The sequence below is a fragment of the Nuphar pumila genome, chromosome 6 (assembly GCF_984573655.1).
Source record: "Nuphar pumila chromosome 6, dmNupPumi1.hap1.1, whole genome shotgun sequence".
In the NCBI taxonomy this organism is placed as follows: domain Eukaryota; kingdom Viridiplantae; phylum Streptophyta; class Magnoliopsida; order Nymphaeales; family Nymphaeaceae; genus Nuphar; species Nuphar pumila.
The window spans coordinates 88,558,584-88,573,845 of NC_143254.1; the positions used below are offsets into that span (position 1 = coordinate 88,558,584).

The 15,262-nt window shown below is 41.1% G+C and overlaps 1 protein-coding gene across 1 annotated transcript; it reads right to left on the reverse strand.

The window, feature by feature from the left end:
• Positions 1-748: 748 nt before the first annotated feature.
• Positions 749-13,430, reverse strand: LOC149835077 (uncharacterized). The gene is made up of 2 exons (XM_090010389.1): positions 12,715-13,430; positions 749-1,571 (listed from the first exon to the last, which is right to left on the reverse strand). The coding sequence occupies exons 1-2, from the start codon at positions 13,303-13,305 to the stop codon at positions 1,212-1,214; spliced, it is 951 nt and encodes a 316-aa protein (XP_089866515.1). The 5' UTR covers positions 13,306-13,430; the 3' UTR covers positions 749-1,211.
• Positions 13,431-15,262: the final 1,832 nt, after the last annotated feature.

Below are 15,262 nucleotides of genomic sequence, written 5' to 3' on the forward strand. Positions count from 1 at the left end.
CAAGCAAGGTTGGAAGGATAACAACCGATTAATCACTAGGCACATAAATATTTAGTTTTATATGAACTCACATGCTTCTGGTTCTGCCAACACATATCAGTTACATGGTAGGCTCAGATTGGACATGAATTGCCAATCAAACAGTGGGCTAGAGTGAGCCTCCTAGTTGATAAAGTCCTTTTCGGGTCTCTAGTTGACTTGGCAAAGTCCATATGGTATTGCACAGGCCATGTCAGAGCCCATCATCATTTAAGACTTCAGCGCCACAAGATTAGCACACCCTGGCAGAAACATACAGCCAACCAATACAACCAGAAACCTGGATCCCAATGACAAGATGCTGGCCCTCTATCAATTTTCTTCCGATCACAAACCATAAATTCCAGAATGGATGTTTTCATTTTTCATAGAACCAGCTCAAGCATGGCCCCTTCCAATTTAAGGAACCGTCTGAATCCACATCCGCGGGAAGCACCGAGCATGGGCCGCACACACGTCTGCACACCCATGCAAATGCAGGACACGCGGACGCTGAAATGGTGTCTTGCAGATGCCGAAACAGCGTCTGCCACTCCCCACCCCACCCCCACACACACATGAAACAGTGATAGACGGACAGTCACAGACGCACCCAAAAAAAGTGTTTTATTGGCACGTGAACAGGGCAGGACAGTGCATCCTGTCATGTCCACAGATATCTTGTCCACACGCATCCACGATTCAAATGCACCCTAAGGTTAGACCAACAAGAAAGAAGAAGCGACCATTGTTGACACACAAAAGATGATGTGATCATGGGTCCACACAGTGACAGATCCTAGAATTTCATGATTCTTAAGCCCTTTCTCTTTCTAGCAAGAGATGATCATAGGCTCATAGCATCCATCATGTAATGAATTATAGGTTCGTGGCGCACATCGCCAATACAATTTTTAGTCGGTCAATATTTGCTCAATAATTCCATGCTTTTTCATAACAGGAATTCTTGTATTTGACAGTTTGCGCTCTGTAAGGAAAAAGAATATCAAGAATTACAAAAAAAATGCTAACAGAGGATAGTACCTGAATTACGCTGAGTTGGTGGAAGTGGGCAAAGTGGCGCAGCAGATGCCAAGTTGCATACAGAACAACCAATCCTTCCCTTCAGCACATACATGCCCAAGTGCACACCTGAAACTAAATGGTGGTTTCTTGTGATCGTAGTATGTCACTTAGCCCTTCTTACAGTGGGCATCAGTTCCATGCTGTGTACACTGATGATAACCCACGCTCGCTAAGAACTCCCTGATCTCCTTGGCACTGCTATTGCTTGCAGCAAGCAATCGCTCATCCTCCTCGTAAATGAGATACGGGGCTTCACTTCCTCTCCTGGACAGCAACTTAGCAGCCCCTCTTAGCACATGGTGCTCCCAACCCTGAACATCAATCTTCAGTAGGACTACCGGCTGTGAATCTGGTACAACAGAATCCAAAGGGATGGATGCCACCTCAATAGCAATCTCTTGGTTTGATTTGAATGCCAACTTTGCACCACTTGCGGAAATAGCACTGTTGTCAAGTCTTCCAACCAACTGTTCAAATATGGAATCATGAAATCATCAGAGAGACCAGAATTGATACAATGCACACACACACACACACACACACACACACACACACACACACACACAAAGTTCTTAAGCAGCAGCGTATACAGCATCAATGTCTGAATCCAAGTGGCATGCATGAATGCAAGCGCACACACTGAGGGCTAGAACACAGAGCATCATTCCTTTTAGATGCAACACGCGTGGAGATGCAATCAGAAGTACCATCATTATTTTCCAAATCTTCCACAGTGATGCCCCAACAAGATCACAACCACTGAAGAACACGATGACAGTGCAATGATATGCCACCGATCCCAAAAGCAACTTACCATACAGAGAACTACTAAAACCACCTAATATATGAAGAATCTGAGGCAAGTCAAACATCATGGATAAAAGTCCAAAGCATATTTTAGTATAAATGGCAATGTCTTTGGGAGCCACATTGATGGCTGAAGCAGACAAAAATCACCCATTTCAAGAAATCAATACAGCAATTTCATAATAGGTACTATTTCACCAGATATTGTTCTCATTGGTGATCAGAACATGGGCACAACAATATCAGTATAACAGCTCCAAGGATTGCTGCCGGACAAAGCAATGGATCATGAGCAGTTAAGGCCAGAAAGCACCTAATCACACTTTTCTTGAAAGTTGAACCATTTCAAGCATATTTCTTTTGCAATATACTATTACTTTTAGCAGCAAAATTAGATTTTGAGAGCATCCTACAACAAAATAGCTCCACTGGTAACCACAACATGGGTAGCAGTTGAATAGGCCCAGAGGAACAACCGATGAAACAATTATGATTATGGTTTCCAATTAGTTTAAGAACAGCAATAAAATTATGAAATCACAGATAACGGTCCTATAAGACTGCAACCATGTGCAACCACAAACAGAACATATAATACTTATTATAAAAATAATAAACTGTTAAGAACAAACCCCATGGAAATTATGCAAAGCTTTTCGTAGAATAATATATCCAAAGCACTTCAAGTGTCCCAGGCCGATCTTTCGAAATACGGCATATGCAGTGCAGAACTCTACTGAGTGAAAAATGCATCGAGTGTAGGAACACGCGGTATGCGTTCGCTTGATTGGTGACGTGCGATGGTAGCACGGCATGCGATAGGCATCGATATCGTCGTTAGTGCATCGTTGTATGGCGGCACAAACGTGGAGCATTGCTTGGTTAAGAAGTGTTAGCGGATCAGAGGATGTTGCCTTTGGAGATTTGGTTAAGGACCTTTTGGCTTGCATTTTGTCCTACGCGTAGTGGTTGGACGCACGGGGGTGTGTGTGGGTTAGGGCTAATTCCCTCAGGGATCACATTAGGTGATTCCAACCGAGTATGGTGACTCGAGGCTAGGTGAGTGAATGCCTAAGTGTTGGCGAATGTGTTTTGGTAGTGCTCTTTGCTATGGTGTTCAATCATCAACTGGTCTTCGGACTGGGGACCACAAGGTTTTGTTCCTTCGGTGGCGAGGTTTTACTATGTCGTACGCATGGAGCTATAATACGGTTTATGGCATGCAAGGATAAGGCAAAGTTTTTGCCTCTTTCGGAAGTGATAGCTGGTATGAGACGACTATGCACTAAACGACATGGACTACATGAAATGCGCATTTGAAAATGCGCTTTATCAGCTTTCGCTAGGCAGTTGTGAACGGGGTGGTGAGTAGGGCCAATGAAAATGATTCAGCACATGAAAAGGTGTTGGTACGCGGCCTTTGGCCGTTAAGCTTGCCAGCTTGGCGCATTGCGGGTTTGTAAAGTATTCTATGCCCATTACAGAGCGATAGAAAGGCTTGTGGTGGTAAGGAAGGACCATCGCGTTGCACTGGCTTATTGAAAAAAGTAAGCCCGTGACAAATTGGCATCAGAGCAAAATGATTCACGGAGACCTTGTTCTTCTTGAAAAAAACAACGATGACTTATCTTGATTACATATTTTTGCACAACTGAAGTGTGGTTGACCGGGCACAGAAACAATATGTTGGCAGGATGGTATGAGACATCTTGTCGATGATAAGCAGAAGTAGAAGGTCGTTCAGTTGGCTAAGGAAACGTAGATAAGTCAAAGATTCCTACCAGTTGTGCGTTACTCTCACAAGTGGAGCGTGACATTTTCCTTGTGCATGCAGAGAGTACACGTTGGATTCGACTGGATGGATTTGCACATTTGGGTATGAGAGACTCAATTAAACTTCTAGATTCTCTCCCATGATTATGGGTTAGCAGAGTGCCCACGTTGAGCAGAAGGCTCATTGTTTTGGTCCCTTGAGTTGGCAGATCCTTAATGGATTGTGTGTGCAAAAAAAGTTGTTATTCGTGGCTCGTTGGTTCCTACGAGAACATTTTGCTGACTCTGAGAGAGAGTTACAGTATGTTGGCTTCGAGAGGAGAGTTTGAGCGTTGGGCCAAAAGGTACCCATGTGAAGACGAGTGCCCAGAAAGATGCTTTGAATGACCACTTTGGGGGTGAAACGCAAGAAGGCATCCCTCACTTGAGGACTAGTTTGGACCGTTAAAAAACCACAAGTTGGTGCTTAAGGGAGTTGATATCCCTACAACACGCATTAGTAATTGTCTTTCTCTGTGAGCACCACGAAGGGCTTAGAATTGCTCTTGCTAGGGTTGGAAGGTGAAAAGGACTGTGTACACACGACTGGGTTTGGAGATCCAAACCCAATCTGAGTTCATCCAACTAGCACTCTAATTAGCACATGTTCATTAAAGTCACTAATGGCATTTTGTAATTTACATTTCTTGTATGATGGGTATTTTCGTACCCTAGTAATTGTAACAGCATGTAGTTATAGTGAAGCCCAATACCACAGTCGGGTGATTCATTTTGGGGAAAATCCTGCAGCTTTCTCTTCTCTCTCTCTCCCATTCGGCTGCTCTTGTGTATGAAACAGAGAACCACGATTTCTATCATGGTATCAGAGCTACAGATCCAAGCTTAAGGATCTTATTTCTTCATCCGGTAAAGTCTCTTTCCACTCACTTGTCTTTGAATCATCTCTCCTACTTGTTTCTCTGCATTTTTCTGTTTTCATTGTTTGCTGAACAACCTTTTTTCATTAGCCTACCTGTTTCTTTCTCTACATATTTCTGTTTCACTTCATCCTACATATTTCACTTCATCCTACATATTTCTGTTTTCACTGCTTCCTCTCTATTTTCTTCATGTTATCATATTTCACTGTTATCATATTTGCCTTTGAATCGTCCGGCATATTTTTGTCTCCCTTTTGACTTGTCACTGCACGTGATCTTATATGTTAACAGCACAAATACTCACGCAAGATCAGATTCACATCATTTGATCTTTGCGTGAATAGGGTCACGTTAAATATTTTTTCTTTTACAAGTTGACTGCATATCAGATTCAGATCTTGCTGTCCTGATTAACTAATATTACATTAGTTGATCTTTCTTTATCTTATTCTTTGTTTCACACTGTCTGTTTCTATCCCAGAGTTATAAATCCATATTCCCTCATATTCTGAAATTACACCCGTTAATTTTAAAGTAACGTGTCTCTTTGATCAAACTCTAATTCAGAACAGGTTCTTGGTAAATAGTTCTGGTTTTCTACCTCAGTTTTATCATTCAAAAAGGCTTGCAGCAGAATTTCTGATATTAAGTTTCTGTTCTGATTTTCATTAGATCTCAACTGCAATTGGGTCCTTGTCGTAAAGTCATTTTCTTAATTCTTATCTCTTCTTATATTTTTGGTTTCGATAGAATATGGACTCATTTCCTCACTCTCAGTCTGGTCTTTCCTCAAACTTTCTTAGTCAACTCGTGTCTGAAAAACTCAACAATTCCAATTTTCTAACTTGGAAGTGACAAATCATTCCATTCATAAGAAGTCAGGACCTTTCTGGACATCTGGATGGCTCTGTTCCTGTTCCTCCAGAGTTCGTATCACAAGAAGCAAAGAATGGTGAGGGAGATCCTTCTATTACCTATGTCAGAAATTCAAAATATGTATCCTGGATGAAGCGAGATCAGGCGCTGGTTGCCTACATCACTTCTACATTATCACAGGAAGTGCTTGTGGCAATTCCAGATGACTGCTCTGCAATGCAATTATGGCATCGATTGGTTCAGACATATTCTCAAGTTTCTCAGGCCAGAATATTATTTTTGAAGAAAGAATTTCAAATGTTAAGAAAGGACTCCATGACCATCATGGAGTACTTGAACAAAATAAAGACCATTACAGATCAGCTGGCCATCGTGGGATGTGCAATTAGTGACAAAGATATGGTGCAACAGACTTTGAGTGGGCTGGGATCGGATTATCATATGATGGTTACTTCCTTATTGTGTTTGCCAGAGTTACTTGCTTTTGAAGATCTTCGTGCCAAACTTTTGCAGTATGAGATGACCCTAAAGGGATTTTCTGAAGATACTCATTCTCAAGGTGGAGCACACATTGTTCTTGCCACAGGAGTTGCATATGGGCGAGGACGTGGTACATATGATTTTCGAGATAGAGGGAGTCAAGAAAGAAATGGACAAGGAAGTCGTGGAATATTACCTACACCTAATATTCATTCCAGTGGGCAAAGGCAAAGACCAATACCGACCTGTTTTCTATGCAATAAAAGGGGGCATATCAAAGCAAATTGTTGGTTCAATCCTCAAAATAAAGGTAAACGGCCAGAGACAAGCAAGGGGCCAGATAAATTGAAGAACAGTGATGAAGTGAAGGAGTTGTTACTCTCTGCTTTAGCTGAATTGAACTTAAAGCAAAATGATCAGGGCACTTGGTATGTTGATTCTGGTGCAGCCACTCATGTCACGGGTGATGTTGGTAAGCTCCTAACTTGTGTTCCCTATGCTGGTAAAAATAGTATAGTCACTGGAGATGGGTCTCACCATTGTATTTCCCACATTGGAAACTCTGTCATACCTATGTCTACTTCTTCCCTTGCTCTTTCAAATGTCATTTATGCTCCGAATATCAAGAAAAATATTGTTTCTGTCTCTAAGCTTGTTGATGACATCAATGCCTTAGTTGAGTTTACTCCTTTTTTTGTTCGTGTCAAGGATCTCCACACGAGGGAAACGTTCGCTGAAGGAAAGCGACAAGGGAATATGTACGTGTTTCAAGAGAATCCTTCCACTTCGAAGCTCGCATCATCATCTTCTTCAGCTTCTTCTAAAAATGTTTTTAGCCTTTCTGAGTGTAATAAGCCAAATCTTTGGCATGGTCGTTTGGGTCATTGTAGTAGTCGTTTTATTGAAAAGCTTGTTTCTAGCAGTCTTATTCCCAAGTCAAGTCTAAATTTAAATGTTGATGATAAGAAATGTTCTAGTTGTCTTCAACGTAAGAGTCATGTTCTTCCATTTCATTCTATTAATAAAAGAGCTTCAAAGCCTTTTGAAATTATTTGTTCTGATGTTTGGGGTCCGGCTCCAGTTCCCTCCATGTCTGGCATCAGGTATTACCTCATTTTTGTTGATAGCTATTCTCGGTATACATGGATCTTCTTTATGAAATGTAAGTCTGAAACATTTAAGTTATTTCAAAATTTTCATTCCTTTGTTCAAAATCAATTCTCTGATAATATCCTTTGTTTCCAATGTGATAGAGGGGGTGAATTCTCCTCAAATGACTTTACTAAATTTCTCCAGACAAACGGAATACGTAGGCAGGTGTCTTGTCCTCATACACCTCAACAGAATGGGATTGCTGAACGCAAGCATCGCCATATTGTCGAGAGTGCCATGAGCATGATGCATGATAGTAATCTTCCAGTTACCTTCTGGGCAGAGGCCTTTCATTCAGCCGTTCATATCATAAATCGATTGCCCATGAATATCTTGGAAAACAAATCACCCTACCTTTCCTTACATGGTGTTCATCCAAATTATCATGATTTGCGAGTATTCGGGTGTGTATGTTATGTTCATGTTGACAGTTCAATGCGACATAAGTTTCAGGATAAGGCCTTAAAGTGCAGATTCGTGGGGTATGCTGATGATTATAAAGGGTATAGATGCTATGATCCCGTGGGCAAGCGTATCAAAATATCCAGGAATGTTGTATTTGATGAATTGAATTTTGATCACAAGGTTGACAACCTTCTTGAAATTGAAGTTTATCACCCCTGGTTGAACTCTGACCTCTTCTCTAGTGTTAATGATGTTTGTCCTTCAGAATGTAATAAAAGAGATGAGAGAAACATGTCTGATGATGTACAGACGACTCAGGAAAGTGTCATTTCCGATCCACTCTTGCCTCCCGAAAGGTATAAAGGCATTGTTTACTCTCAACGTGAGAAGGGGATTCTTCCTAATTCTAATCAAGAGATGAATTCTTCTTCTGCTCCCAGAAGATCCACTCGACCCCGACATCCTATTGATAGATGGGTAAGTTATGAGAATTTCACTATGGATTTTCAACTCTTCTTAACCTCTTTAGGTAAGGAAGATCAACCCACGACTTTCTATCAAGCAACAAATTCTAAGCGATGGATTGAAGCTATGAATGAAGAAATGGAGGCTCTTCATGAATGTGGCACTTGGGAGATTGTTCCCAGACCACATGATCGAAATGTAGTTGGGTCCAAGTGGGTGTACAAAATAAAGTATAAGCCGGATGGTACTATTGAGCGATATAAGGCTAGGGTAGTTGCCAAAGGATTCACCCAGGAGCAAGGACAAGATTACGATGAGACCTTCAGCCCGGTTGTGAAAATGGGTACTATTCGAATCATACTATCATTGGCTATTGAACATCAGTGGATTATCAGTCAACTGGATGTAAAAAATGCATTTTTACATGGAACTTTAAAAGAAGTGTACATGGAACAACCCACTGGGTATGTAGAAGGGAACTCCAGAGAATATGTGTGTCGATTAAAGCGAGCTATATATGGTTTGAAGCAAGCCTCTCGATCTTGGTTTGACAGTTTTTCTCTTGAAATAGAGAAATATGGTTTTAGTCGTTCGCTTCTTGATCATTCACTTTTCATATTCAAATGTAACGACACAATTACCTTATTATTGATATATGTAGATGACATAATCATTACAGGTAGCTCTGCTGAACACATTGAGCAGGTCAAAGAACTCCTGAACCACAGGTTCAAGATGAAAGACCTTGGTAAACTGCGATATTTTCTTGGAGTAGAAGTTGACAGAACTATTGAAGGCATGACACTTACCCAACATAAGTATACCATTGATGTTCTCAGCAAAGCAGGTATGAAAGATTGCAAGCCTCTAAGCACACCCAGTGTACTTCATCAGAAACTCAGTTCTAAAGATGGCGATTTGTATGAGGATCCTACAGGATATCGCAGGATAGTGGGGATGCTTCAATATCTCACTTTTACTCGCCCTGATATTGTCTATTCAGTCAATCAGGTGTCTCAGTTTATGCATGAACCGCGTATTGGACATATGGAAGCTGTTAAACGCATTCTTCGATATTTGAAGGGAACTATTGGAGATGGTCTTTTGTACAGAAAGAGTATGAATGAACATAATATGCATGAACTTCTTGTTTACACAGATGCAGACTGGGCAGGAGATCCAGATGAGCGTAGGTCAGTGTCAGGATACTGTATTTTCGTTGGCCTAAATCTTGTATCTTGGAGCAGTAGAAAACAAAGGGCTATTGCCAGATCAAGCACAGAAGCTGAATACAGATCAATGGCAGCTGCTACAGCTGAAGTAACATGGATTAGACATTTATTGACAGAAGTAGGAGAATCAATATCTAAATGTATTCTCCTATGTGACAATCAAAGTGCCATCAACATGTCATTCAATCCTATCTACCATAGTCGTGCCAAGCATATTGAAATTGATCAACATTTTGTAAGACAGAAAGTCGAAGAGAAGGAAATTGAACCAGAATTTGTTCGGACTACTGATCAAGTTGCTGACTTGTTTACCAAAGGACTTATCAAGGACCGATTCTGGATGTTGAAAGGCAAGTTGTTCATGGTTCAAAACCATGTACAACTTGAGGGAGGATGAAAAGGAGTGTGTACACACGACTGGGTTTGGAGATCCAAACCCAATCTGAGTTCATCCAACTAGCACTCTAATTAGCACATGTTCATTAAAGTCACTAATGGCATTTTGTAATTTACATTTCTTGTATGATGGGTATTTTCGTACCCTAGTAATTGTAACAGCATGTATTTATAGTGAATCCCAATACCACAGTCGGGTGATTCATTTTGGGAAAAATCCTGCAGCTTTCTCTTCTCTCTCTCTCCCATTCGGCTGCTCTTGTGTATGAAACAGAGAACCACGATTTCTATCAGAAGGCACCCCATCCATGAGCATAAAGACGACAAGTTTGTCGTGCGGGCGAGGATGACCCGTTTGTGTTTGAGACTACACTGGGGTCTCATAAGCAGAGAAATGCTCGATGTTGATAAAACAGAAGACTGTTGTCTAAGTGACCGGAGATGCGTTAAATGTATGGGACTTGATGTGTTAAAGGTTGCGGTGATGGTGGATGTAAACCAGAACAAGTTGAGTAAGCTAAAGAAAAAGAGTAAACCAAAGATTAATACAAAAAAAAAACTGGCATATCAGTGAAGATTGTGTTCTTACCTACATCAGCATTGTCGAGGACGACAATAGTTTTGGGTGAGGGAGAATGTCCTGGGCCAATCTTTCGGAATAGGACATGTGCAGTGCAGAGCTCTACTGAATGGAAAATGCATCGAGTGTAGGACCACGCGGTATGTGTTCACTTGATCGGTAACGTGCGGTGGTAGCACGGCATGCGATAGGCATCAGTATTGTCGTTAGTGCATTGTTGTATGGTGGCACAGACGTGAAGCGTTGTTTGGTTAAGCAGTGCCAACGGATCAGAGGATATTGCCTTTGGGGATTTGGTTAAGGACCTCTTGGCTTGCATTTTGTCCCATGCGTAGCGGTTGAACGCACGGGGGTGCATGTGGGTTAGAGCTAATTCCAATAGGGATCACATTAGGTGATTCCAACCGAGTATAGTGGCTCGGGACTAGGTGAGTGAATGCCTAGGCACTGATGAATGAGTTTGGGTGGTGCTCTTCGCTATGGTGTTCAATCATCAACTGGTCTTCGGACTGGGGGCCGCAAGGTCTTGTTCCTTCGGTGGCGAGGTTTTGCTATGTTGTGCGCATGGAGCTCAAATACGCTTTATAGCATGCAAGGCTAAGGCAAAGTTTGTGCCTCTTTCAGAAGTGATAGCTGGTATGAGACGGCTATGCACTAAACGACATGGACTACATGTAATACACATTTGGAAATGAGCTTGATTAGCTTCCGCTAGGCAGTTGTGCACAAGGTGGTACGCAGGGCCAATGAAAATGATTCAGCACGTGGAAAGGTGTTGGTACACGGCCTTTGGTTGTTAGGCTGGCCAGCTTGGGCAGCTTAGCGTGTTGCAAGTTTGCAAAGCATTCTATGCCCGTGACAGAGCGATAGAAATGCTTGCGGCACTAAGGAAGGATCGGCGCGCCACACTGGCTTATTGAAAAAAGTAAGCCCATGACATCAAGTGTCCTTCATTAAAGCTTTCAAAACATACATAAATGGAAGAAATTTCTTCTAAATTGATAACATGATGATTTTAGATGCAACCAATCATGTCAAAAGGGACCGAAAAAGTGAAAATAATCCTTTTTTTTACCCTATTTGTTCATTTAAAATGTGCTCCGCAGTTGATCTCAAAAGAAGTATGTTCACATGTCCTGTATAATTTAACAATTACAGATATAAAAGAATGGACAGATAGATGGCAATTTCCTTAACCAGAATCATCTTTCCCACCAATTCATGGAAGATTCTCCTTTACTTTTCCAGCATCATTTTAACATGACCTATTTCCTCTCCCAATATTGTACAATTAGACCAAAGCTAGTCTAAGTTTTTTCCTGATGTCTTATAATATGTACCTAGGGCTGCAAGTTAAAGATTCTAGGACAATGCAACAAATGAAGGTACAGTCATCTACTTCCAAGCACTTTGATAGTCTGCTTTTGCATTTCTGAAATAGTTATGCTACTGCAACAAATGACTACTAAAAGAGTTCATGCTAAGCTCAGATTCTACAAATCAATGATCAAGAGGCCATAATATAGAGCTTTTAATTTGAGTATGTAGCAGGTATCAAGATGAACCAACACCTCCTTCATAGGAACCAAGAGGAAAGGAGCATGTATAGCAAGTTCCTCAGCACGTGATGGTTGGAAGAATCAAAACAGATAAACCGTTAGCACCAACCCAGTTTCTTTTGTTAACTGAGAATCTTAACCATAAGAGAGAGAGAGAGAGAGATTAACCTTTTTATCTAGACAAAAAGCAACACCCAAGCTCTTACAATTTGGAAGCGGCATGGATTAGGTTAAAACGCCTTACTCCCCAAACCCATCTTCGCCAAACCGACCAAACGGCCATGGCATGATCAGAGGTGAGCTTCAAGAAGGGGCTTTGACGGAGCTGGGCAAGGATCAGCCTCATTCTACAGACTTCCTTGATAAACAAATTTGGACCAACTTCAACTCAGCCCAAATCCAGTACCTCCGTCCCACCAAAGCCTAGGAGTAATCGCACAAAATTTTTCTAAGTCTTCTTGAACACAGTCCCATTAGTCAAACCCCATAAAATAGTGGCCGAAATAGCAGAAAGAAATCACCAACGATCAATATCATGCCATATTAGACAAATCTGCGATGCCATATTAGGAGAACCTGCTCCTTAGGAGCGTTCTATTTTATATGAATTTCATTTTCTGTATTGCTACATCTTGGCAACAAAATATAGATCTGAATGCCTAACTGTTCAGCAGAAATCAACCATATGGCATCTACTCCAGTAGTAATAGTGGTAATCAGCAAAATGGGAAGAGGAATTGTTGCAAATACAGAAAATTCAATGAACTACTCAAACTCACAAGAAATTTTATCAACGAATTTTAAGAAGCATGAATTCAAACAGATCTCATGAATTCCCATTTTACTTGCAATCAAATCATCAAAAAGTAAGAAATCACATATCTTTCACACAAAAAAAGAAGGAAACAATTAGATTTGCACAAACTGAAGAGAAAACAGTCATAAATCTAGCATGTCTTACATGCCTTGTGGAAGGTAACGTTTCCGATCCGATCCGACACGGCTGCAGCGAACAACGTAACCTTATCCCCCACCCGGTTCAAGAAAACGCCATCGCACAGCCTCTGAAGGTTCTCGAGCACCGGCTCGAAGGCGAAGACCCTGAGCCCCATCGCCGCGGCCGCGAACGTCGCCATCCCGACGTTCGCTCCGACATCGACGACGATCCCGTCCCTCCGGTCGACCTTCCAAAGGATTTCCTGGACCGTCTGGGAGATGTCGGGCTTCCTGAATGGCTTTCCCTTCATCATCCTGAGAATGTTCCTGTGGGGCTTGTCGGGGACGCCCAGATCCGCGAGGGAGTAGATGAAGGGGTAGCGCAGGCCCTCGACGACGTTGGCGAAGACGGGCGCCGCGGGCGGGCAGTGGAGGCAATCGAAGGGTCGGATCGAGCCGAATTGGGGTAGGGTTTTCAGGATTAGGGTTTCTGTGCGGATGGTGGTGGAGGTTGGCCGGATATGGAGGATGAAGAGGAGGAGGATTGTGAGGGGAGAGATCAGGAGGAAGGCCTTCCAGGTCCAGTGGAGGCCGGAGCTCCTCCTCCAGGCATTTGCCATCGGACTACTTTAGGGTTTAGGGTTTTCGAGTGAGGGTTCTCACGCAAAATTGCAGGCTGCTGAGGAGTGAGAAGGAGAAGAACGGAAGGATGGATGGAATGGCTTGGGAAGGACGGCGGCACAGAACCAGGTGACCCTGAGAGTGTTAGACTGCCAGTGCAGGGGACTAAATGGCTCGGATTCGGGTCTTGTCTTACCAGATCCGAATCCGAACCCGAAATACATGTGGTAATTAAGGGTGTCAACTGGTCAGATTTTGTTCAGACCCAGGTGAGTATAAACCCTGATCTGTTTTTGAGGTGCTTGCACCGGGTCTGGATTACATGAACCAGAATCAGTTCATACCTGGTAAAATAATATTTATTCTCTTTTATATTGAAAATTCACGGGTCTGAATTAGAACTCCGGTCCGACTCAGGTATAAAATTTTACAAATCATACCCGGCTCCATATACTAATTAAACCTTTGGGCCCAATTAGCCGGACCTCTTATTTTTGTCACCTGGCCCTAAAGGGTTTGGTACAGGTCAGGTCTTGGTCAAACCCGACCCATTGACACCCCTAATGGTAATATTAGATCTACAAAATGACTTGGTGTTGGTAATGGTAACATTACATCGCTCGTGTACGCGATCAGCGGTTCATGCATTAAAGAAAAAAAAAGGCCTTTAATGGCAGTCACAGTTGCTAAGGTCGCTCAAATAATTAGCGGCGGTCAAAAACCATCTAATTCTCATTTTCCCCCCAATGAATGCAGCACACATCCGATGTTCCCTTCGATTGAAGGGGGTTCAAGGATAACCTCTTCCTTGTATATATAGGGTCACTAGAATATTTTAATTGAAAATATGTAAATTGGAGTATGAACCGAGATTTTCATGAGTATTTTTATTTTTTTCTTAAATTTCATTCATTGTACATATGTGAGTTAGATGTTTGGTTTTATAGAAAAAGACTCTTGGATCATCAGATTACAAAACACAAAAAAAAGATCTTTTAAGGCTTTAAAAATCAACAACTCATATTCTTTGTAAATATTCAAGTATTCAAAAATTACACTTTTTCATAAAACATACATGATCCAACGACCAATTCTTAACGAATGGACCACACTAAATTCATTTGTAGGATTGGATTTGCAAAAAATGCTTATCTCACAATCTCTTCACGTGTTTCTAGAATATATATATATATATATATGAAAGAGGGACCGTCAACCAAACCAAAGAAAGTTTCGAAATCTACAACTAGTGATAATCGACAACATTTCTTATCTAATCTCTAACGATCAAGTTATTCATCGATTAAGCTTTAGATGTTGGATTTTTATCATTTATTTAGTGAGTGACATGTTTTGGATTATAAATTTTTGATGTTTAAAAGTGTTTTTAAAGCACTAAAAATCAACGGCCTACAATATTTTATATTTTGTATTGTAAAGTTTTAAATGCATTGTGAGGCATCAATTTTTCACCTTTTCAAAAACATATCTATATCCGTAACAACTTCGGTTAAAGCATATTTCTTACTAAATAAATTATAAAGAATAATTATACTAGGTCTGAACAATGAGATGCTCAAGTATTGGAGAAGGAGAGATGATCTCTCTCTCTCTCTCTCTCTCTATATATATATATATATATATATATATATATATATATATATATTAAAAAATTAAATCCTTCAAAATATCACAATATTTTTCCTTGTTGATATTATTGTGAGAACGAAATTTAATAATAATGGTTGAGTATTTTATGCAAAATAGCTAGCATGTTCTCAAATGGCACTAAGCCACGAACTTATGGCATCTTAGTTTAACAGGACTTCATACTCAAACATGAATCATCAACCTAATCCATTAAAGAGAAGGATTAAGCAAATGGGTGGGGGGAAAGATTTAGGGGCACTTTTGGTTATGTCCTTTTGGCGTGAGCGAGTGATTTCGAAAGGAGCC